Consider the following 26,524-nt stretch of genomic DNA (forward strand, 5'->3'; position numbering starts at 1 on the left):
GAGGCTGGAAATGAACATATATCTCCTGATATCCACCCCAACAACATCAGCTCTCTTAATTGTAACGAGTCATTCTATAATTCATTAATACAAAGCATATGCTGAAACAAAATCTAGGTCTAAATATTGATTTGCAACTCTTTAACTGGCCAAACAGATTTTGCTGTGTCCATGTTTATAACCAGACAGAAACAGCATGAAGAGGTAGGCATAGCCTGCTACTGAAACAAGTCATCAATACAGGAAAGTGGGAGAGGGACTGTTAAGCATGGAGTGTATTGCCAGGACAAGGGGCAATGGCTTCAAGCTGAAAGAGGGCAGGTTTAGATTAGATGTTAGGAAGAAATCCTTCACTGTGAGGGTGGTGAGGCCCTGGCACAGGCTGCCCAGAGAAGCTGTGGCTGCCCCTGGATCCCTGACAGTGTTCAAGGCCAGGTTGGATGGGGCTTTGGGCAGCCTGGTCTAGTGGAGGGTGTTTTTGCCCACGATAGGAGAGGTGGAACCAGGTGATCTTTGAGGTCCCTTCTAACCCAAACCATTCTGTGATCCTATGATTCTATGAATGCTTTTGTCCTGTATAAACACATAGTGATTGTGTCCTGAAGGACTGGCCATTAGCTCAGTCTTCTGCTTTTTCTTTTTCATTAATATAAAGGAACAGATGCTATACTGTTGCCTCATATTTAGAGTCTCCTGACCATCCTCTCATAACTCGTTTCCCCTAGATAGCATTTTCCCTAGATGCTCATGATTTATGGGCTTACATATTTATTAGAAGCGCTTCTTACTCTTGACTTGTGGACACCTATTTCCAGGTAACTACATCAATACTAAACCAATATATACCAACTAAAAATCTCCACCATACCAATAAAAGCTATACCTATAACAACTGGTGGCACTGATTTCCATTTTCTTGTGCTTCATTTCCCCTTTTCAGTTGGTGAAAGGGGGATTGTAAAAATGCCATTACATCACAGCAGTCTTTTCATCACTTTGACCATCTTGTAGATATCTCCACAAGACATACAACAGTGGAGAACTAGATCCAGCTTCCTTTCACTGCATCTACACTTGGTGTGAGCTGTACAATAACACTGGGAAAAGTTAGATCCCTATTACAATAACCTGACTCATACAAGACAGAATCTACTCCCACAGCTGCAAATATTTTCTGTACAGGTATCCTCCCATAATGTAAGAAATAAATATGATTTAAACAGCAGACTAAAAGTAAATCGAGACATTAAGTAATTAAGTTTCTACCTCAGTTCCTTCCTTACAGAGGAGAGGACATATAAAAGCTATATTTAGCATGTTTTGAAAACTCAAGAGGTTTTAGATATCCTAAATACAAAAACATTTGGTTATTTTATAGGGTGCTATTACTCATTGCATTTTTTCCTGTTATTCAAAAAGGCAGTTCCACATTTAGCTCCACAAGAACTTATTTGGCTAGATGCAGTAGCTGTTCCGAAATCAGCAAGTTTGCACTGACTGACGCTAGCAGAAAAACAGCCTCATTATATTCAACTGTCCTTCTAATAAACACATCTGACAGCTGAAATTCAGCATCCCAGAACACATTAAGCCAAATTAGCCAGGCACTAATCCATATTTTTGTGAATATGGTCATTTTGCAAACTATTGCTGGAATCACAAAGACACTTTATGAGACATACGGCTCAGCTAGTAAAAGCATTATTCCTTTCAAGAAACTAACCATAGAAAGTCATCTGCCTTTTACGGAATGGGAGAAGGCAAGTAGGATAAAAGACTTCCTGTGCCCAACACAATTATGACATGAAGCCAGCTCTAGTAACCTTATTTTGCTCTTTTAAGTATACAGTTGTAAGTCATAAGACATGGTGGTTTCCTCATTACTATACTCTATCCTTCAAAAAAGCATTTGGGCAACATTTATTCAATATGCTTTGAGGGAAGATGATTAGGTGTGTAAATGAGACCTGTCATTCAGCAGAATGAGCTCGAGATGTAACCAGTACCGTTTCCTAGTAGTAAAGCAACAAAATTTGGTGGAGTCTAATACTTAGCAGGCAAGCTGGGCAGAGTTAGTAAAGGATACTTCCCTGTTCTTTGTATAACATGGCTGTATTTTCTTGCACTGACAAGCTCAGTTATCACTGTCCCAAGAACAGACTTTTCCAATCTGTGGGGAACTTTTTCGGGGGAGGAAGGAGGGAGCTGAAGTTCAGAAAGAATGTTGTTATTCTTACATGCCTTTTTAAAAAAGCATTGTATAAGGAACTTTTTGTTCATTTCTGTTCCTTTACAGATTCTAATTTATCTTAGTGCAAGGATATGTCAGCATTTTGCTTTGTGCATTGCATTGCCGATGCTAAAATAATATTTATTTTGGATGAGGCTGCACGGAAACGATCATTTGCATGGATGCAAGTTTACAGTACAGATTGTCTGTTGGGAAAATACTATTTACCTATGAAAGAGTAAATAAATTGTGATTCATACACATGCTGTCCACACAGGTACACTGAAACCTGGACTAGGCAGTGCGTTGCATGCTTCTTGGCAACAGGTAAACTGTGAGCCCTTATATGCCAGCCTACACTGATTGGCAGCAATGGGAAGTAGGGAAATAAGTCATCCCCCGAGAGTATATAGATTCATTATCCTTTGCCATTTCTCTCAGGCATGGTGTGTACATATTCTCTAATTTGTGCTGCAGGGTTTCCAGGAACTGGTAAACAAAAACCTACTTCCATGATCTGTTATGTCTGCAAGTCCCTTAAAAACCTTATGATAATCCGCATCCAACACCAAGGTACAACCAGTCATTTCTAAAACAAGCTGTTGAGGGATGGCTACAGTACAATAATGTAAATTTCATATTAAGAATGAAAAATTCATTTTGTGAACGCTGAATAAGGAAAAGTAAATACATTTTACAGTAGCAATAGCATCTTTAAATTTCATAATAAAAAAATCTAGAGAGAATGAGGGCACAACAAGGGCAATAATCAGTGAAACACAATGCCCACACTTTTCAGGGCAGAGGTGAGGCCAGAAACAATAAGAATAATACTACAATGAATTAATTGGTAATTATGAATTGTTTTGATACCCTCCGGGAGACAGAGTATACTTGCCATTACAGAAAACTAAGCTTTTTCAAATTGAAAATGTTAGAACATATCATAATTAAAACAGTAACAGTAGTATTGTTCTTGGAATCCCATAAATTTTTTTGATAAAATTATGTGACTAAGTTGTCACACATGGAAGTGCATTCTGTCCTTAAACTAAACCCATTCAGCTGCCTGCATCATACCAATCCCAAATACATTCCTGCCCCAAATGCGTGAGGTGTTAAGGGACTTCCCATGTCAACAGAAAATGAGGGAAAACACGGCAAAACTCAGAAGTGTTATTAACCAGGGCAGCAGAGGAGAAAGGACATGTTTCTCTTCCCTGAACTATCCAACTCCTCTCCATTTAGTCAAAAGCTTGCTGCTGCCAGCAGAAAGCCTCATAATATTGCCTTCTCCCGTCCCAGCACAGACAGCCCCTGGCTGGCCCTCTGATGCATGCCAGCTTCATAAAGCCATATGCATCACAGTTAATCTAACAGTACTTCGTTATATGTGAGGCCACTACTTTGCACTACTGTTCACCGCAGCCTTCATTTCCATCAGCAGTGCAAAGATCGAGCAATACTGTTAGCACACAAAGCAATACTCACCCCAGAGAGCCATAAAGATGGAGAAGAAGACAGTGGCAGGGTTGTCAAATAAGTGGCTAGCTCGAGCGGTAGTACATGCCGAGCTGAGGTTCCAGTAGTCACAGAACTTGTCACACAGGGGGCACATGGTGAAGGCGTTGCGTTGATCGCACATTTCTTTACTGTGAATGACAAGTGCACAAGTTCTTAGGGTACTGCTACTCAGAAAAGTGGGCTGTACGTTAGTGGTATTAAGTAGCACCTCATAGCTATTGGAAGGTACTTGCAACATATGTGGCTTGAAGTTACAGAGAACAGAAGATGTATTTCTCTTCCAGGTGCATTCCCATGTGCTGGAATGTTAAAATATTTACAGGCACCTTACAGAAAAACAATGCAACACAGAAACCAATCTAGTCACTAGACTGTTTTAGTGAATTTAGTGACCTCAGTCTTCACAACCACACTAAAACAAAATAATTAAGACACAGTCAAAGTGGAATTTTTCATGTCTACACACAGTTGCATGATTGGGTACAGTTCAGATTTAAATTAATGAGAAATAATTCTGAAGCGGGCATAAGGGAAATTCTGTGCCCTGGACAAAACAAACATTTTAAAACACAGTGGCACAGAGATCCATGTCAAATGCCATGCTATGTTGTGTAGTGGGACTGGCCGTATAAGTCTGCATAACAGCGAGAACCAGCACACAGGCTGGCTGGTCACTGTCACAGACAAAATAAATCTGCAACACCATTTGCAAGAAGCACTAGGTTGGTTTTCCTTTAAACTGACATACGTGCACAGAACTTAAAAGACTTACACTAGCCAAAAGCCTTGTTATGGGTGTTATATTTGACATTGACTTTGCGATTCACCTCTACCCTGCATGTTATTTGTGAGGTATTTATAAAAACAATGGTTGTTCTCCCAGCATAGAGCTTTAACAGCAATTCCTATCTGTGCTGGCACCTGCTGTAGGGTTTTAGCTAAGTTCTTCAAGTGTGAGCAGTTATTTTTGGCACTCGTACTAACATGTTTTAAGGTTGTTCAGACACTGTGCGCACAGTAGTTTCATGAAATCAGATACTTCTACATTTCAGGGTTCTCTAGTTTGAATACTGAGTATGGATATGGTATTCCTGAGCTCCATAGATCCTTGTTCTTCTAGTATAGAGTAGCAACCTAATTTTCAAAAATAAAAAAATAAGGCAAAATGCCTCCTCCTCCTCAGCAGTATCTCTTACAAAAACTAGAAAGCTTCCACTTCTACCTCATATATTCAGATGTATTTCCCTTCCCTCAGTTTACAGCATTTGTTCTGCTCTCCTTTGGGACATGCAAGATAAGAGACTCAAAGATATCAAAATCTGTAAGTTAAAAAAGTTCTTATTTAAATTCTTAGTCTTATTTACTAAATATTTACTCAATTTCTAAAAATCTTTTCAAAAATCATCATCACTGTCTCTTTAACAAGCCAAACCCTACTTGACACTGCTCAGTATGCTTCCAGATTTTTTAATAAGGTTTGTGTGTGAAAGACCTTCATACCCGCAGTCTTACTCAGGTGAATTATTATGATTATTCCTATATTGACCATCATTAAATAGCATTTTTTTCTGTGACTTTAAACAGAAAAAAGCCCCCATTCAATCTGTTGTATCAACATGTTTAATGTTATATAGTTTGAAAGGCATACAGCTGTTTCCAGCTATCATATCACTAAAGTAATGCTCTCTTCTATCTGAAGAGGCAGTAGAGGGTGCTGCAGAGACATTTTAGCCATAAATCTCACTTAAGTTTAAATGTTCAGACAAGCTCTCCCACAGAAAAGCACAGCCCATCAAGCTTCATTCAGATCTAGCTAAGAAAACAAACCCTGACTCTTGTGTTGTTATCCATCATTTACCTATCAGTAATAATGTCCTACTGCAGTAAGCTGCCAATTCGTCTAAGAGGGTGTGGGATGTCTGCCACAATGAGTGTCACCAGCAGTACTAGTAATCCCGTATCCTGTTTCCACAAGTCACTGAGAAGCAGACATTAATATCACAGTGCCAAATTGGCAATTTTTGTTTAACATAACACCCGGCTCACAGCACACAACTCAGCATGGCTTTGTAACTGTCAAGAAGGAGAATAATGTGAATAGCAAATATATGTGCTAACTATTGTTTGTCTTGTGCAAATAGCCTGATTTTACTAAGAACAGCTATCCAAGAGTAACAGACAGTGTGTTTGCATTAACTTCAGTGAGGGAAATTCTCCTCCCCCTCTACTCTGCACTGGTGAGGCCTCATCTAGAATATTGTCTGCAGTTCTGGGCTTCCCGGTTCAAGAAGGTCAGGGAGATGCGGAGAGGGTACAAAAAAGGCATAGAAAGATCATTAAGGGACTAGAATTTCTGTCTTAAAAAGAGAGATAGAGGGACTTGGAACTTTTTAGCCTAGAGAGAAGAAGAGATCCTGCACTGGCAGGGGTGTTGGACTAGATAATCCTCAGAGGTCCGTCCCAAACCATTCCCTTCTGTGATTCCATGTGATTCTGTGAGTTCTGCATAATGTCTTTCTGGGTGAGCGTGGAGAAATGTGAATTCATAAAAAAAAAAATTGTCATAAAAAAGAACTCAAAATAATGCAGTGAATACTGCAATAATAGACTCTGAACAGTTCTGTCTCAGGAGCTGCAGTCCCAAACAGCCAAATAGATGTATGTCATTCAAATGTCTTGTCTACTTAACACATTTGTATTTCTAATGCTCACAGAGTTGTCATTGATACAACACTGCTATTCAGATATGTTAAAAGCAATTATTCTCGCTAGGAATTATGAACAAAAAGGACAGTCTTACAATTTTCAAGCAACAAATTATTGGACACAGAAAAACTTACCTAGGAATGTCACTCTCAATGGTTATACATCCATAAAGAAATACAATAATCCCGACTACTGAAGATGGAATGAGGAATTCTGTATATAAGCCCAGCCATGCAAAATAAAGTCCTATCTTTTCTCCAAAATACTTTCTGAAAAAGAAAAAAAAAAACAACAAAAAACCGCATGTGTCAGGGGTATGATTTTCAAGCATGTTTTACAGCTTCTTAACAATTCCTGTACAATTACAATACTAATCGTCAAAGGCCTGGAAGAAAACCCTGAGTATCAGGGAGGACTCTGGCATTTGAGTCTCTTAGATGAAGTCAGTGAAATATCCCTCACTTCCATCTAGACTAGCAGAATTTAAATCAAATATTTTGCAGAAAACATTGGAAAGGGTTAGGCTGTTTACAAGAGTATCTAGATAAGCCATCATTCTTTGCCTCTGCAGTCCTCCTGGATTCAGTTGCTGAAAGTCATAGAAATTACATCTATGGGAACATGCTGACAGCATCTTAAAAGACTAGTGATCTTGAATTTCTATTAAACCATGAAGGTTTACTTGCACACTTAGCACTGGCTTTTCAGAAAGAATAAATATTTTTGACAAATTAACAGTCTCTGGACAGCTGGTTTGAAAAGAACAGTTTCTGCTCTGAGGAACGGTTCATAGCAGATGTTGATAAATACGTGCTAGTACTCAGCCCAACATCTTCATGAATCACACTGCAAGAAGTAAACTAAACATAGATGAAACTTACTGATCATTCCAAAGCACTGTTACAAGTGATTACAAATATTGCAAAATACAAAGAGCTTCAGAGACCTCAAGAAATCACCACCATTAAAATGAGACTAAATTTAGATGAAGCACAAGACAGTTAGAAACATTTTAGAAGCCAGAGAATAAGATGGAGGAATGCTGGACAGAAAGCAGCTATACAGAGAGCACTCAGGGCATGACATTGCGTTTGAACCAGTGAGACAATCATGTCCTGGCAGTACAAAGAACAAAACAAATTTCAAGATAACATTTCTAACAAATGAAAGACAAGGCTTGCTCCTCATAAACGCCATGCACAACCCCACTTTGAGGCTGATTCTGAACTCACTCACACAAGGAGAATGTCACCCAAGCTTAGCAGACGATGTTTTTGGAGGCTCAGGACTTCTTTTAACAGATGCAATTCTATTCTGACAGAATTTATTGACAAATCTCCATATTCGTAGAGCTGAGCTCAAGTCCTATCAGAAGCATGGGCAAAACAAATCTCCTCTAGAAACTAGGTCTCAGAGGCCAGGCTGCTCTGGCATAGGATAGACAGGGGCAGGAGTGTAACCAAGGCAGAGAGCCATGGGACAATGAGACAAGCCTTCACAACCAAGATTTCAGTTCAGATGAAAGAAGCAAGGGTAGCAACAGTGTTTTGTTTTGTTTTTTTTTATTACTACAGTTCCTGCTGTTGTCTTCATGCCACCACAGCTGCAGATAACTTTACATGCCTAGGCTATCAGATAGGAAAGCAGGCAGTGCGGTCACGCACACGCTTACGTGAGAGCCTATGTTTGATTACATCTAGCCAATTGTGTCTAACACTTACCCTTTAAGAAGAGCACATGCAATCATAAAAGGGAACAACAGGGGGGAAAAAAAGCACTTCAAGATGATACACAGAAAACATTGTCCTTAGTATAATAGGATGCCATAACTCAGAGAACCCGCACAAAAGCAAGGGAAATTTCAAGGTTCAACTGAGAAAGAAAGTACACGTCCTACAATAGGCTGTCATAAGCAACAGATGTGAAGCATCAAATACCACAAATGGCACAGCAACAGAGTGATTCGAATGGCAATAACTTTACTAGCTGTGTCAGAAAGACACCTTGCACAAGTCAGAATAGGAAAACTATTTGCAGTTACCAATCCTTAAACAATATATATGAGCTTACGATCTCTACATTCACACCACAGCATAGTTTTTAAGCACCTTGGGACAATGGATTATCACATTTGCAGATAATATAAGGTACATATGACACAGATTTTTTTATAAAATGATAAATATTCATGTTGTAAGCATAACCTGAATCTTCCAGTACTACCCTGTAACCTGACACATGCCTGGTAATTTGGGAGGAGAGGCAGTTTTTCTTTCTTTTCACATATATTGTTTTGTTGGGGGTTTTTTTAAGATGAAGCGAGGAAAGAAATATTTGATTAAAATTTAGAAATAATCAGATGGCCTGTAGTTTATCTTCTGTGACCGTGAATCAACATACAGTGGCCTAGGAGCAGCACAGGACACAGGGAGGACCAATTTCCTCTCAAGTCTCCTCCCAATTAGGAAGTAAACACTTTGTGTTTGAAAGCAAGGCAAGCATCACTGAACACATCCTAACAACATGGAACAAGAAAGAGGAGAGGGGGATTATTCTGGTTATCTGTTTTCTCACTCCTTCCTTGGGCAACATGCATAGCTAGTACAGTGCTCCAAAGAGGTCAGAGCAGACATGAACAACAGTCTACAATATCTGAGCCGTTCTAAACTGTCTGACAAAGGGCCACAAATTCACACAGACAGTGTTCAGATCCCAGAAGCATTAAAGACCAGCTGACCAGGGTCAATGAAGTTGAAGTGTATGGCTCATGAGGCTTCCTCTAGAATTTTTAAGCCTTCCAGTGATAAATGCGATCTGTAACCTATAAAGCAAAGGGTTGCTATTTGTATCCATGCCAAGAGAAAGTGAGAAGAGCTCAAAAATGTCCTGGCAGTATGGAAAAAAGAAGTTGCCAAGAGGAAAACTGCACAATGTTCTGTGGCTTAACTGTTTTGAAAAAGAAAAATAATTAGGACTGCTGTGCCCAAGCTCAGTCCCCCAGTGTGTCAAAGTGAAATAATCAAAGGAGAAGCAATGACAGTGCTTGGAAGCTTGATGACAAATATAAATCCTAGCTGAACAAGCTAGAAAGCCACAGGATGTGGACATGCTTCTTCCTTTTTTGACATATCCCAAGACATCTTCTCCCATTGCTCTGAATAGGAGTCAAGCCTCTAAAACCCACCTGTGATCAGCTGTCATCCACTGCAGCTACAGCTGGATTCAGTGATTTTTGGCTCAGACTTTAAGAATACCTGAGGTGGGCTTCTTTCTAGCCCCTCTCTAAAAATCTCTGAAGAAAGGCATACTCGCAAAGTTTTATAAGGTTTGAAAGCATTCCATCCCTACTCAAGTAAATAGTTTGATGCTAGAAAATTGCAATGCTATTTCACTTGGAAAGCAGGATGGTAAGTTTTCTCAAATGTGGATGTGCTAGTCCCTCTATATTTATCTCACTAAATGGAAAAAAATTAGAATGACTGTAGTGAATGAAGAGGAATAAAATGTTCTTCGAGGGTAGGGTAAAGTAGGATGTACATCAAGAAAATGAATTTTTACAAATTTTTGTATATTTACACCAAGAACTTGGCATCTTCTCTCATTTACATTGGGATAAAATCAGCCTTACTTTATTATAATCAAGGAATTATGCATCATTTATGCTGGCATGGAAAAAGAGAACTGAGACAAGAGTTTCCCTACCTCAGTAGCTAACTCGCATCTGGTTCACATGTATCCAGACAAATCTAAGGACCAGTCCTTTCCAAAGTAAGGTCATAGGTGGCAACACTGCAGAGTTACACTAAAAAAAGTATGCCTTCTGCATCACATGAACTTTATTTCCAAATTATATGTATTTTAGTGTAGACATGACCCCTTGTATAAACATATGTGATAAGGACAGCAGTTCTCATGCAAAACAAGCGGCAAATGTCCTTCATAATAAATGTGTAGTTCTCATCAGAAACAACACCCAAGAAGTTTGTTCTGTATGTTGTTCTGTATTTTGCCCTAAACTTTAACAAGTTGGTTACAAGGCCACTAAGTTCTCTTCAGCAAGAATCATGTCTCTAAGGAAATATTTGGCCAAATCATCCATGACTTCTTCAAGCTGATCAAAAGCTGGCATTTCTCCTAACTTCCCAAGATCAAGCAAATGATCAGAAACAACACCAGAAACAACAACATCAGAAAACACCTGTATAATCTCTATCAAGGCACAGTTAGAATAAGAAGTACTGAGAATGCCACAGTAAAAATGTTTCCTCAGTTCCCTCCACTTCACCCACTTGAACCAGACATCTGCAATGCACTTCTGTCTGTCTGGTTGCCAAACCAACATCAAAAAGAATAACTGATAATTAAACTCTATGCTTGCACGTTGGTCACAGTGTTTCCATGCCAAGTTGTGCAATTTATAAATAGAGTAAAATTTGGGGGAAGGGGGAGAAAGAGAAAAGGAGGAAAAGACCAAAACCAACTACTTAGTTTTTGATCCTGTGAAAACAAGTGTGGGATACCTGGAATGTGAATAAAGCATGTGGTGCATGACACATAGTGGAAAGAACTCTGGAGTTGTTCAGGAACAAAGTTAAAAAGGCAAGGAAAGGATGCTATGGACACTGAGTCACCTAACCGGGAAATCTGTTCTAAACTCTTTTTTTTCATTTCCACACCCCATTCTAGGCCAGCTGTTATTTCATGCATCGCGGTTTAGCCCCAGCCAGCAGCTGAGCACTATGCATCTGCTCATTTGCTCCTCCTCCCCAGCAGGATGAGGAGGAGAATCAGAAGAGAAAGGTAAAACAAATTTAAAAAATCGAAATTAAAACTAAAATAAAATAAATTAAAAATTGTTTGGGGTGAGGACAGTTACCAGGACAGCAAAGGGAGAGGAAAATAACAACCTCAGTACTTAGAATATACAAAATAGGTGGTATACAATGCATTTTCTCATCTCAACTGTGAGCCTGTCCTGAAGTTGCAGCTCATCCATGACCAGCCCCCTTTATAACCAAACCATGATGCCATGGTATGGCATATCCCTTCAGTTACTTTGGGACAGCTGTCTTGACTGTGTCCCCTTCCAGCTTCTGGTGAAAATTAATTTTATCCTAGCTGAAAACCAGGACATCATGTTTGCTATAATTCATTCCACCACCCTGTGGTACAGTTACTTATTGGGTAGGCTTTTCCCTGTGCAAATGGTCAAATAAATGACATCTACTACTTATGCCTTCAAAATAAATCTATATGTGCAGATTGTGGACAAATTTCCTCTGGTGTAGGAGAAAGGATAAGCAGTCCTATCAAATACAGTTTAATTTGGGAACATCTCTGCTATCAAAGCTAGTTAAAAACTGCTGAAATGTAGAGAGAACCCCAGTCACTACAACAAAATCTGGAACAGGATGTAACATCTCTTTACACCCCACCATTTCACTCCAGGTAGAATTGCCTATGTCCAAAGATTTCTGGATTTGTCTTTTTTCTCTACTTGAAAATTTTCTCAGGGCAGGATTGAAGCATTTATTACAACCATCTGGGACACCTGGGTGGAATTACTGCTCAGCAGCAGCACTGAGGTTGCTGTTCATCCAGAGATCCCAGAGATTTCAACTATGTTTGTTTCTGACAGCATATATGCACATATTCTGTCCAGACAGTCCCAAGAAGAAACATATCAGTGCTAAATCCAGATATACAGAGACTGCACCAAATAGAGCAATATGGAAGCCAAAAAAGGTTCCTGGCATAAGACAAACCCTCTTAGAACAACTTGCCAAGACACTGAAAGACTATGTTTATTAAAATTTAAGAGGACAAAAAAACCCAACTGCAGAACCTCAGCTAAATTACAATGCAGCTGAGTCTGAGGCAGGATAGAAAAGTGTATTAGAAAAGCCAACTAGTTCCACATACAGGAAACAAAGAAAGGAGCCTCTGTCCAAGGTAAGACCACATGCTTTTCCCTAAACTGGAGATAAAGATCAAGACAGTCCAGTAGAGAGTGATTATGAGAGTGTTTGTGAAAATAGTCACTAAACCAGTGCACAAACCCTAAATCAAACTCTAAATGCTGAAAGCTAGCTCCAGCATTCATATTTGTGTCCAAAGCTGCAAATGTTCCTTATTAATTTTGGAACACTTGGTACCAGATTTGTAAGACCTGGAAACAAGTTTAGAGCCACCAACTGTCTTGATACCTATAAAAGACTTCATACCCCATATATTTTTTCTTGTAAGTAATGTACTAAGTCTTCTTCTGACTGAGAGTATTCACCAAAGACCAACAGAGAAACTACAAATAGGACCATTTTTAGAATGAAGCAAAATACCACAAGTGCTATTTAATCAAACCCTTTTTGCTAATGTTCTCATTTGAAAGCATTAATTAACAAATATTTGCTGTCTCCTCCAATGGTACCTGAAGTCTGGAGCCAAAACTGCCTAAATTACAGTTTATACCAGCCACAGACATATTTTCTTCCAAAGCACTGTGAAATATTTACTTGTGATCCATTATAGGACAAAAAACCACTTCCAAAATATTGCAACTAAGTCCCTAGAGAACAGAAATTTTGAGGTTTGCTTAGATGTAGAACTATGTTCTCCCCTAGCTTCTTGGCTCTCGACAAATAAGTACTATTCAACACAGTAACAGGGTACTTTTTAGGAAGAAGGTGATGTGGCTGGAGCGAGGGAATGGTCAAACACTCAAATTCAAATGTATTCAAAAACCTTGGAAATATATCTAGAAGAAAACCCACAGAATTTGTATATTAACTGCAAATTAAAACAGCAAAAAATAAACCCTAACCCATAAAGAAATAAAACTAGGGCATGGCACTCGCTGAGCTTCATAGATTCACAAACTTTGCTGCTTCCATTCCAAGAAATTGTCAGAACACAGCTGAAAGGCCATAGTTTGTGGTGATGGATTATAAACTGAAAAAAGCCCTTGTTTTCTAACTGTAATACAAAGAATAATAGAAGCATAATAAGTAGACATGTAATGTGACTGAGACGGGAATTAAGTCTGACTACCTACCAATTGTGTAAGTAGGCAACATGGTGCTGGTTAGTCACAAGCACTGTGACTGTGCTGTCCACTACAGTAGAATACAAAGCTTCAGAGCTTCTACAGAGCATTTTTGGATTTTTACATGGCCTTTGTAAGGTGTTCAGGTCCTCATGGTTAAAGAAACATTTTAAGAGAGAGAGACATAAAGAGAATGTGATTTACGGGAACATAAAAATAAGAATAATGTATTCACACTTAGCACTTTAGGTGCAGTAACAGCAGGCCTTACCCTTATGTAGTGTTTGAAATCAAGTGCCTAGTTAGGTTATTTAGCTGATGTCTGGATTTGCCTATCATGCTCTTTGCCTACAAAAGTTCAACATGCATCAGACTGTAGAGGCCACAGCACACCTTACTAAAGAGACATCTTTTAGAAGATTCAATGTCAGGAAACAAAATTTCATTGAAAGAGTTGTCAGGGCCTGGAACAGGCTGCCCAGGGAGGAGGTTGAGTCACCATCCCTGGATGTGTTTAAAGAAAGGGTAGATGAGGTACTTAGGCATATGGTTTAGTACCGGACGGGAATGGTTGGACTCAATGATCTTAAAGGTCTCTTCCAGCCTTGTGATTCTGTGATTCTTCAGCAAGAGTAGAAATGCAGAGTTTGTTCTGTCTCTTAATAACTCACACATAAGACAACTTGCATGCCTCAGTATCTTTCCTTAGCTTTCTTTACTTTGTTCATTAGCATAAGCTAGCATTCAAAAATGTCAGTAAACCTCTAAACATGGTAAATTTAAAATCCACAGCAGGCAGCCTGGCTACTTGATGCTGAGACATTCAATACCAATGTAAACCAATAGATGTTACCTATGAGAAAGGGAGTACAGTTTCACTTCATAAACTTCTGAACGCACCAAGTGACACTCTACATAAGAAACAAATAATCTAATTCAGTTATAACATTTTATCTCATAATAAACTCTACCAACTCCTACAAATAAGGAGTAACCTACTTAATATGATACAGTGAATCAGTCCTTCTTCTAGACTCTCAGGGAGGTTACCTAGTCTTTCTAAATTCCTGTTTTCTGAACAAGTATTATGCCTTGCTTTTCTGGCTTTTCTCTACTTTGAAATGAAATGTTTGCCCAAATTTTTACCTTGAATAAATGTGAGGTTGCTGATACTTAACAATTTTCATATTCCTCAGTTTTCGCAAGATAATTTGCACAATTTTCATAATTTAGGTTAAGAGAGCTCAGAGCTCAAATACCAACTACATTTCATAAATAACTTTGATTTATAAAAGTAGTATTTCATTAAAGCTTTCTTTCTTTTCAAATTAATAAAGCTAAGCCTTACTAGAGAGTCTGATTTAATTTCATATATTTACTTTAGTAAGTAAATACTTGTAAGTACACACACTGTAAGTATTATTACTGTCAAATAGACACCATCTAGTGGTTAACATACGGATGTATCATTTCCAATTAAAAAAAAAGTATAATAAATTGGGGTTTAGTCACAGTATTACTGCACACCTTGAGACAGCAAGGCTTGCCTGTTGGCATCTTTAGACTATAAGAGAGTTAAAGAACTTGTTTTAAGTAAAGATTTAAAGTAAAATAAACTGCTAGTCCTTGAGGCTTCTGAGACTGTGACAAACAGATAAGCAAACAAAACATATTAAAATGCATCCTGTAAGTTAAATGCATGCAAGAGTTTCTGGTTCATAATCTTTCAAGCCTTCAGAAATCCCAGGTCCCAGAGATCAGGGGAGAAGTTAGAGCAAGGAAGATGTAGTGTTGGTGAAGGGGATCAGGTCAGAGAATACTTAAGCTAACTAGACATATGCGAGTCCATGGGCCCTGATGGGATGCAACCGCAAGTGCTGAGGGAGCTGGCAGCTGCTGAAGTATGGGATGGATTAGCAGTGAGCTTCATTGAAAGCTGTTTGAATGGCAAGGCCCAGAGGGTGGAGGTCAGTGGCATGAAGTCCAGGTAGAGGCCACTGACTGGCAGTGTACTAGTTGCATTGACCAGGGATCAATACTAGGTCCAGTGCTGTTTAACATCTTAATTATCAGTGATGGAGCAGAACATACTCTCATCAAGTTTGCAGATGACACAAAAGTGGGAGTAGTGGCTGATAAGCCAAAGGATCATGCTGCCATTCAGAGCAACCTCGACAGGCAGGAGAAATGGCCTGGCAGGAATGTCATGAAATTCAACAAGGACAGGTGCAAAATTCTGCACCTAAGAACATTCTCATGCAGCAGTATTTTCTGGGGGCCACATAGATGGAAAGCAGCCTGGCAGAAACGAACCTGGGGGTAATGGTCCATACTAGGTTGAACATGAGCCAGCAATGTGTCCTTGATGCAAAGAAGGCTAATGGCATCCTCAGCCACTTTAGACAAAGTATTACCAGAAGGTCAAGGGAGGTGATCCTTCTCCTCTGCTCAGCACTGGTGATGTCACAGTGGGAGTACTGTGTCCAGTCTGCATAAACCTCAACCATTCTGTGATTCTGTGATCTTTAAACACTTCAGTTGTGACTGTTCCAAGGTAATAATACACATGGGCAGTAATTACCTGCTCAAATATTGCATTAAAATGTTTGGTTTTCTGCTCTGTGTACTGACTGTGAAAGTTCAGAGATTTCTCACATTGAACACCTTCCTTAGGTGTGTGTTTTCTGGCCATAATTGTTACATGGTTCCTGGTTGTTAATTTCTTCCCCTGCCACTTTCCTTTTTTTCACTGTTGGAGACAGGTTATTCAATCAGACAAAGCTATAATCTGTTCTAATGTAACTTTTGTATAGGGTCAGATAGGATACTCATACAAAGCATCTTAATATTGGGGTGCACCTTTAAACTAAATGACAAGGGTTGGTCTTAATCCCTGGTCAGTGCTCAAGGAGTCAGAAAAGGACCTCCTCTCCCACCAGCATGCCACAACCAGAACTTTCTACTGAGATTAAGATGTCAAGAGCAGTTTTATGACAAGATAAGAGGACCTGTAACCACCCAAATGCAGCAGCTGCTTTCTACTTCCTGCAATTTCCAGAGATACACACCTCTAGATGCCCACAAATATTTGTATGCATGTGTAAAAGAATGCACAGGATCTTCTCTTTTGTTTCAGCGTGATGTTACACCTCTGGCATTTGCTTCTGCAGTTTCAAACCACAAACTTTCATTTTCTATCAAAATACACTGATATCACCTCCAAAGATACCTTTTGGATTGGGACCTATCACTTAAGTCCATTTAGAGAAATACGTTTCTGACTGGCATCATACAAGCACTGTGGAACTTTGCCTAAGACAGTTCTGCAAACAGATAAAACCAAACTCCATCCGACTGCAAAACTGGACAGTCTGAGAAGGAGGCACCAGGAAGCTGTGCAGAAACAGGGACAGTCTTTGGAGCCTTGGCTTTGCCTAAGTGCTGATGTAGATGTTCACATCCTTTGCTGGATCTAGCATTTGAAAATCCCACCAAAGGAGTCAGGAATCTGGATGGTAATGAGGATCGTAGTGTTCAGTTACCTGAAGCCTGGGGATTATGTTTATCAGAAAGCAGGGATCTGGTTTTCCTCAGCACTGCAATATAAGTCTATTGGTTTAAAATTCCATCTCTCATACAAGCACCAATAAAAACACCAAGCTCTTGCCAAAACAGACAGAGAGAGAGCCACTTCCTACAGGACTGGCAAATACTAAGAAATGCAGAGCTTTAAGTAAATCATCTCACTCCAGTCACAGTCCTGTACCCAGAAGAATAACCCAATACAAATTCTTCAGTGATTTATGCACCATGAGCAGACACCCTCTGCTTTGCAGTAAACACAGGCTGAAGCACACGTGTAAGCCCTCTAATCAAAAGGTCCAGGGACAGAGGGGAAACTCGCTACAACTGCAGATGAAAAGTGCTGTCCTAGCTTCAAGCATCTAATATGCAGTCCATTTAATGGATAAAAGTCCATTCATAAATAAGCCGGGGTTGTGAGGGGTAATGAGGTCACACAGACACAGGAAAGGGGAAAGAATTTTAACGATTCCTTTCTCATCGGCTAAGACTCTAATCCAGGGTTCCAACTGCTTCTGACTCTCTCCAGGAAGCTCTCCGCTGTGAAAACTGGCAAAAAGGACAACATCAAGGCCGAGTGGATGCTGGCATAGTTTCCCACTGTACCTACTGCTTAAATAACAAGGAACTGTAAGTTGAACACACCACTTTTTGGGATTAAATCTTTGTTGTACGGTTCCTTGGAACTATAAAAAGATGGTAGACTCAAAATGCAGAAGGGTTACAGTGAGAAGTTATACTCGGTATTGCCTCAGGCCTATTCTCAGCAGAGGTTTGGAAAGGAGTTAGATGGGCTGCTGCCAAGGTTACTGGTAGAGATCATGGGCATTTTTCTACTTAGTGCTATGTTTGTTCGATTACTGCATTTTCCCAGGCCTAAAGCTGTTTTCTCTTTTTCCTAATAAAGAATTCTTTGCATATAGCCTCAGCATCTTTGTGAATGTTGAAGATATGCCTGCTAACGACAGTCAAGGAAGAACTGCATAGTGTTCCCATATTTCTGTATGGGAACTGAGTCATTTAGTTATTCACAGAGATGAAATGGTTTTTACTGTCATTATCCACCTGGCATAAGGGGACCCTCTCCAGGAGCCCATGAACCAGTGTGGTCTCAGAAGAATGCTACAGTAATTCACCAGACTAAGGGGGAAAGTGTAACACTCTAAACACACCAACCACTAACACCCCAGAAGAAAGCAAGTTGGTGCCTTATGGAAGCTGGTGATAGCCATATCAGCCTGGCAGAGTGAAGGTGTGACGGGACCTCGTGAGCTGCTGGTTATATATGGGAGGTAGGCCTCATCCATTCCTGACATCAGAAAAGATGTAGACTGTAGGACTTACCTGCTGGGTCAGCCAGTATCTATATTGGTATAGATGAATATACACCTGTATATATACATATCCTAAAATATTAGTTTGGATTGATCCAGCTCTAGCTCGGAGGCAAGAATTAGTCAGTCACAGTGAGATAAACACATACTACAAGATTTCTTTCTGTTGTAGTTGCTTTGCACAAAAAATAAAGATTGGGCATTTGGTTCAGTAATTAACAACAATAACAGAAGGGTGACAAGGAAGCAGAGGAATTAAAACATACAGAAAAATCTGCATTTTGAGGATCAACAATCCCAAATTTAGCACAATGACAGGACAATGTTTGAATGTACCTCTAGAATTAGAGAGGGCACCACAGACCTTTATCTTCAAGGTCTTAAATTTCTAGACAGGATGTGGAGACAAATGTTCTCTCTCCAAGGATGGAGATGTGCCTACAAAGAATGGTGGTGAAAGCAACAGTGACTTGCTAATGTATTAAGCAGGGAGGATAGCCACGGTTAGGGGAATGCTGTAGCAAATATTTATCCTCACCACACACTTGCCAGGGAAGAAACACATCTCTAAAGACAGCAAAAACACCATTTCAATGTGATTTCCATTTTTCCTATTTTATTGCTCCTTTAAAACTACCCTACCCTAAGAAGGGCAAGCAGATACACCCATTTTTTTTTATCTAGTGAAGACTGAAGAAAAAAAGGGGAAAAAAAAAAAGGAAAACATGGCAAACCAGTAATAATACTTTGGTATGACAGCTTACATTGAACACTGGACAGCACAGGCCCCAAGAGACTGAAAGTGAATGCAACAATATCCACAACTGGGACAATCAAACTTCTAATATCATAAGTCTGTCATCATAGCTTTAAAAACCTCCAGGAAGAGACAGTTACAGGCTGCTCTACTTTAGGAAGACAGGATTCAAATGCAGGAACATGGGAGAACTGGTGACTGTTTGGTCAAGAGCAAGTTCAACCTGGGCACACTGCAATGACGGGCCAGAATTCATTACGCATGAAGCTGGAACATTTTTCCATACAAAAGCAAAACATAGTTAAAAATAGGAAGGAAGAAATATATTAGGCAGACAGTTTGAGTAACAGAAACTCCCAAGCTTTGATTTACATGCTACACACTATAAATAATACTTTGGTTAACACACTTTTCTACCTACTCCTGCAAGAAGAGTTATTGCATACATAGTCTTTACAATGACCATGACTTCCCAGCTTTAGGCTTTACAGTAAGATAAGCATATACAGGCCCTTGGAGCTTTGAAAGTAATTATGCTATACATAATGCAGCCTGCTAGCTATTAAGAAGTTAGGTGAAGTCCTAGCAATAAAAACATATAAAAGAAAACATGAAAAAGGAGATGTTTTAGAAGGGGCTGATGAGCTGGGACATTTAAGAAGAATTAATATCAAAATAAGTTCCGTCACAACTAAAAGTCAGCTAGTTTTGCTTGATTTGAGTCGGAACTTGATGATATTTAGGATTCCTTCCTACCCAAATCATTCTATAATTTATGATTTTATGACTTCCCTAGGCTAAGGTAATTTTATATTATTAAAAAAATAAGAAAAGGGGACCTCTCCTTTATGAAGATGGATGTCTATCCAGAATTTCAGTTCATACACAAGTTCCCATCTGCAGGTCCTTCAGATGTCCATGAAAAAGATAATTTGCTAGTTTTCCAGGAGTTAAGTATGCTTTTGTCTCAGAAAGATAACCACCTGCTTGCGATATCCATACCTTTAGCATACTCACTTCATCAATTAGAGGTCCTCAGCAATAAAGTCCAATGAGAAATATAATTCATTATAAATTCTATTGCACTTTTTATAATTGCTGCATGTTTTCTTGACCTGCTATAATTCATTAGAGGTGGATTGCTAAAAGATAAGAGATAGTGTCTGTAAATTCAACCAAGGAAATTTTGGTCTAGGATGCCGGAAAAAAATTCTTCCCTTCTCCCTGAGTGTGGTGCAGCACTGGAAAGGGTGCCAGGAAAATCCATATGATCTCCATTCTTGGAGATTTCAAAACTCACAAGTGACTTGATCTGGCATTCAGGGCAACCCTACTTCGAGCAGAGTACTAGGGACCTCTACAATCTATTCATTCTAGAATCACATAATTAAAACTTTATTCAACATAGTATAACATTTATTTAAAAAATCATAAATCTTGTTTTCCTTATGAAGGTTCGTAAAATTCCTAGGGAGTACATTCCTTGTTTCTGGATCAAAAGTTGTATTACCCCTTAGGAAAATTTACATTAACTGCAAAAATTGCCAAACACTGGTTTTGAACTCATCTTCATTTGAGGAAAGACCATCATTAAAATAGAAGAAAATTAGTTAACCACAAATATGTTTTTATAGCACTTTATGGAACATTACAGGGATTGAGAAATGCTACCACTGATAAGTACATTTATACAAGAAAGCTACCGTAGAAACTCTCTAATAGAAAGGATGAGGAAAAAAGTGTGCTATACGAGGCAAACCTCTGGAGCCCTTCATATTCTATGGGGCTTTCATTCTTTACCTGTTAATGTATCACTCATGCCTCCTAAGTCTCAGGGTGACTGAAAGAGGAAGTAAAACTTTTTCTTGACTTCTAAACTAAGATATTTGTCAGCAAATAATTCATAATTTCTCTCTCAAAAAAATCTATTGTCTTTTTCATCTGAGCTGAAAATATACATATATGAAAGGCAAAAATTGAATTAATATGTCTATACTTAGATATTCATATGCTTTTGAAAATAATGCACTGCATTAACCAGGCTTTGCTTTTAGCAATGTTCATACCTGGACGTGCAACTGAGCGACTTAATTCACACTGTATTATCTGCATGACCTGCACTATATATTCCCTTAAAGTTTTTAACTGAAATGTTTTGTCATAGAATAGAGATATGTAACACCCACATTGTTCTCATTTGGTGAAATCACACACACTCAAAACTGCATTTCACAGTTTGCAAAAAAAATTCGCTTTTCACTATAGCAGAAAGAGGTGCATAAAGCCAGAGCAGAATTTGTCTACAGATTAAGACACAGGGGTGAATGGAACCAATTGCAGTGAATATTTTAGTGGTCCTTTATTCAGTGTTATTTTTTTAAGAACCTGAAAATATTCTAAGACCGAATACGTGGTTATCAATCCTTCAGGATATCAGGCTTCTCAAGGGACCTCAGAGAATCCCTGGTCTGTGCCAAGAGTGAGCATAACACAAACGAGGTCACTAGCTTTAGTGTATAATCACTTGGAAACTGGCAATAACTGCATGATCAGAAGCAAGGAACTGAGGCACCAGGAATGATTTATAATAATAATACAGTGCCATATCCAGTCTTCCAGCATAGGTACTTCTGTTAAAGATTTACTTTCAATTTGCATTCTTACTGTATAAAGGTGAATGGGGAATAGTTAAGAATATTTGCACTACTAAAAGTTGCATTAAAAAATAAGCTAAAATATAAGTCTAATGAATTTGGGAATGGTATTTAAGCAGCATACTTCAACAGAGTAAATGTATTTGAAAACATCAGGTTTTGAATATAAGGCAAAACAAATGCTGCTTCTTCTATCCTTCAAAACCTGAATATAGACTTGTTAAGTTACACATAAGCAGAAAAAAGTTGAATATAATCTAATCAGACTAAGAAAGAAGTATCACAGTAAATTATCAAAATCGATGAAATGTGACTGATGTTTGCCAAGAAAATAAGACATCATAATGAGACTGAGCTCAAATCCCTCCCATGGTACAGAGGTGCAAAAATCAGCTGCAGAAAGAAAAGGATGGTAATTCTGCAGGTATATATGCTCTAAAGCTCTAACATTACCCAGAAAATAAAAATCACATTTATTTTACTGGTAACAGTAAACTTGCAGTCAAGCAAAGTATGGAAGATAAAAGAAAGCAAGAAAAATCATCTCTTAGAACAGACAATTAGTTGCACATGTCTCTTCCTTTTTTTCCCTTTCTCACAGAAGCTTAAACCACAGAATTTCTATGAAATCATATCGATATAGTGAAACATTATAATGGAGACAGCAAAATATAAATGAAGATGGAGTGTAAGCAGAAGTACCTCTATTCAGCTGAGCTGTCAGGTCTGGTAAAACTTGGGGATTCCTCTAGCCAGTCATAGTCTAACTTAACATTTCTAACAACAACATACCAGGTGTTGTAATCTTGTTCTGATTTACCTACTCCATACAGTAGCCTGTCCTGGAATAACTGGTATTCAAAAAGTACATAAATCCTGCACAAAAACATTCAAGGCAAAGAAGAAGGCATTTCAGAGCCTTGCAGAACCCCAGTGAGATCTGATCTTCTAAATACCATTTTCCAATTTGAAACATCTTGATCCCAATAAAGAGCAATTCTGCTCACATTGCAAGTTAGCTGTTAAGTCTTCGCTGTATTTCAACTTTAACTCAAAATACAAACAAGAAATGTTAGAGAGATTATTGATTATCCATAGTACTAATACCAGTTTTTGCAGAGAATGATGTAAGGGAAGATCGTATAATAAAACCTAGTTAGAGTTTGATTATTCGAAAGATAAAAGGTAATGAATGTCTTCTTTATTATGTATACTAATTATGCAGAAACAGATTTGTTTGTTTGTTAATATCACAGATCATTTGTTCCTAGACAGATATATTATGTAAAAATATTTCAATTCAGGAGTCTCACAAACATTTCCTTTTCTTTACTCACAATCTATAGTGTACAACAAAAATTGGGTTAGTTTGGTTTTCTTGTAGACATATTGTGGAAATTCCTTAAAAAGCGTAGTTGTTTTACTTTGTCTTGTTTTAAATACAACTTCTATGTTTGTACATACATTGAAATACAAAATACACCAAAAAATCCCCCACTGAGAACACATATGGATGTGTTCAGATGAATAAAACTTGTAAAACCAGGAGTAAAAAAATCAAATCAATTTCCAAACTGTCATATACTTTCACATTGATTCATGATGTGAACACCAGCTTCTGATTATTCACCAGACTTTGTGACCATACTCTCCAATAAAAGTTAATCAGTGTAAACAGAAATTCCTATTTTTTTAGAGCATTAGTGCTTCTTTTTGTCTTTTTTTTAATAAATCTGAGGTATGACATTCATTCAGGAATACGCACTATACAAAAACAAAAGCATATCATACTTAGTATATTTTTGTTATAGTAGATTATCATCAGAGCTACAGAAAAGCAGTGAGAGCATTATTTTTAATACTCTGATCAATCCAAGATTTCATTTGCTGAAGTAAGTGGAAGGAACTTAATTAATCTGCATCAGCTAAGAACCAGATCCCTTAGTATTTCATACAAGTCCATATTACCTTATGAGGTCAATAGGCTGAAACTTGTAAAATGCTCCGTATCTTGCCCATTCTCGATACAGCAACTAAATTTAAAAAAGCAGAAAATTAATTTGAAACAATTGTGCCCATCTGTTTTTTACAAATGTTTTATAAGAGTCAAGAATATATACCAAAAAAAAAAGCAGTTTCCCATACATCAATACAAACTTCCAAGTACATTTTTGGACGGTTACAGAAGACTTCAACCAAACCAGCAGTGCAAGGATGCTATACATACATCTTTCTCCACATACCTATCCGCTCCTCACCACATTTATTAGATGGAGATGCTAAACAGAAAGGCCTGTGGTCTTGTGGAAGTCTTTTGAAAGATGCTAGAAATTACCCTACTTACAGAGTGGAATTCTTCTGTGATGTCATTTATTCAATGTCTGGAATCACACCACAGGTAAGTACTGACCAGTGTTTCCAGGTCCAAGGTGAAGTGAACTGAGATAAGAGTTCGAAACTGACAAACTGGTATGTAAAAACATACCACAAGGTAAGAAATGTGGCAAAACCAGCATGCTCTCCTGCTCAGCTTCTGAGGCTAGAATATCCAATGAGGCCCATATAAAGCCCTCTTCTCTCCCCACATGGGTGTTTACTGCTGGAAATGTAAATTCATCCAGTTTACAGACAGCACAAAGGAAGATGCTTATCCTACAAGAACTTACTATGATAGAATGAATCCAGTGGGAACAGAGTAAGGGATAAAAGGAAGCATTTCAGAACCTGTGGTATATTAACCATAACATCCTCACTGCAATAGCCAAGGGACTCAGGATAATCTTCCTCATTCCCTCTTTCATTACTGTGACGTATGTGACACAACTTTGTCAAATTTTCAATAAGTAAAGGCAATCCTTTGATAGTCTTTTCCTTCACTCAACAAGCTGTAAAGGAAACCAGTAATTTTTGTGGGAAAGACATCACACTGTTCTGAAACATTCAGATAGAAATTACTATACAATTAACATTTTCATACAAAAGTTATTTTGATAATGGGACATTAAAAAACAAAGCTTTCCAGAAGATCAAAGGAAGCTTAGTGGAAACATCATCAGGGTCTAACAGTTAGAAAAGAAAATTAAAAGCTAGGAAAATAAAAATGAGGGAAGTCCCACGCAAAAGAGTACATTTTTCTGTGGAACCACCTGAATTCTTTGTATTCTTTTCACAGTTTTATGCTATGGCAAGACTGGAGACATGCTCACTGAAATCTATTCCTTGAAGTATAGAGTGCATTAAAAATAATAAACAAATAACAAGAATATGATCATAAATGAATATAAATTAACCATTTTGCTATTTATAGATTATACATCATCCAGAAAGATAGATATCAAGCCTTTTATCCCTGTTTTCAAAAAGGCGAGGTGGGGGGAAATGGGGGAACCGGGGATGGACATAGGGAAAAAATAGCACGTGAAAGCTGGAGTCAGTTCCTTTAAAATAAGGCACCACATAATTCCTAGTAATACTGGAGTAGTGATGAAACTGTGTTTTGAGAATGGGCTTCCGTGTGAAATATCTATTGGCCTCAAGAGACAGCCTCATACTTCAGTTCCTCCCCTTCCGTTAGCACTGACTGACAGTCCCTCGCCTGTCTCATGGAAATGGTAGCTAATGTGAACTGATATAATTGCTGAGTGAATACCTTGGAGACTCCTATTCTACTGTAAACTTTGGCTGGGATTGGGCAATAAGTTCTAAAACTGCTGTGGAGGAAAACACAAACCAAGCAACACATGCACATGAATACACAAGTGGGTACAATCAGAGGATATTGTGCAGAGTTCAATTATTTCTTTGCTTAAAGGAACTCAAAAGATAGTAAAAATCTGTCATTTTAAAACTGCAAGAGATTTTTTTTTTTCAAAATGTGTAATATGTGAAACTCATCAGCTTAGTTGCAGACTAGATTGCAAACGTTTAGTTCATTCTGCAAAATAGATGCTCGTTAAGCCTGGTGCCTTTTTTTCCAGTAAATATTGTTGCACGTTGGAGTTATGTAAGCATGCAAGAGTTGCAGAGGATGTTAGTAGCAAAGTACATACACTGTTTGCAATTATCAGTAGTTGCATCTGTCAAATGGTTCATTTTGATGGCTAACAGCACGCTACATCATCTTATGAAGTTAACAGCACAATTAAAGTAAGTGTGGAGAAATTTCGGATCCTGTAACTAACATATTTTGAGGTTTTCCAATCACATTTTTTTTTCTACTGTTTATAAAGCCTCTCTTCCTGAAGATGCTATGTGAGAGAGCTGAATAAATATCAAGTGAGCAATGAATACCTGGATCATGGAAACCTGTGCTCAATGAAGGATTATTGTTCAGAATATAGAAACAGCCATTTAAGTGAACATCCCTGTGCCAATGCACACTCATTAACAATACAGCATAAAGTGTTTTCTGTTCCTAGATCAGGGACTAAACCCTACACCGCTGTAGTAATTCGGAATTCTGTAAAGAGACTGGAGGAGTGTGGAGTCTTGGCTTTTAGACTGCTGCAATCACAGAGCAGTCTTGCAAAATGCTTTGCACTTGCTGAAAGAAAAGATGAGATTAGGTTTGATTTTTTTTGGCTTCAACAGGAGCTGAAGGGGATTGCCCTGGCTGCCTTATTGACAGTTTCACCTGAATACTTATGGTTACCAATTCAAAATCACCCTTTGCCATTACCCCACAGAATTACCTAG

The 26,524-nt window shown here is 38.4% G+C and overlaps 1 protein-coding gene across 1 annotated transcript in view; it reads right to left on the reverse strand.

The window, feature by feature from the left end:
* Positions 1–26,524, reverse strand: part of ANO2 (anoctamin 2) — a gene marked incomplete at both ends in the record, with an annotated part of 168,564 nt that overhangs the window by 102,571 nt on the left and 39,469 nt on the right. The window contains 3 exons of the mRNA XM_084276614.1: positions 3,722–3,882; positions 6,595–6,729; positions 23,798–23,862. Of these exons, the coding sequence (XP_084132740.1) occupies positions 3,722–3,882; positions 6,595–6,729; positions 23,798–23,862 (361 nt within the window). The remainder of the gene's footprint in view (positions 1–3,721; positions 3,883–6,594; positions 6,730–23,797; positions 23,863–26,524) is intronic.

Source organism: Gallinula chloropus, assembly GCF_964237585.1.
Source record: "Gallinula chloropus genome assembly, chromosome: 1".
NCBI classification, from domain to species: domain Eukaryota; kingdom Metazoa; phylum Chordata; class Aves; order Gruiformes; family Rallidae; genus Gallinula; species Gallinula chloropus.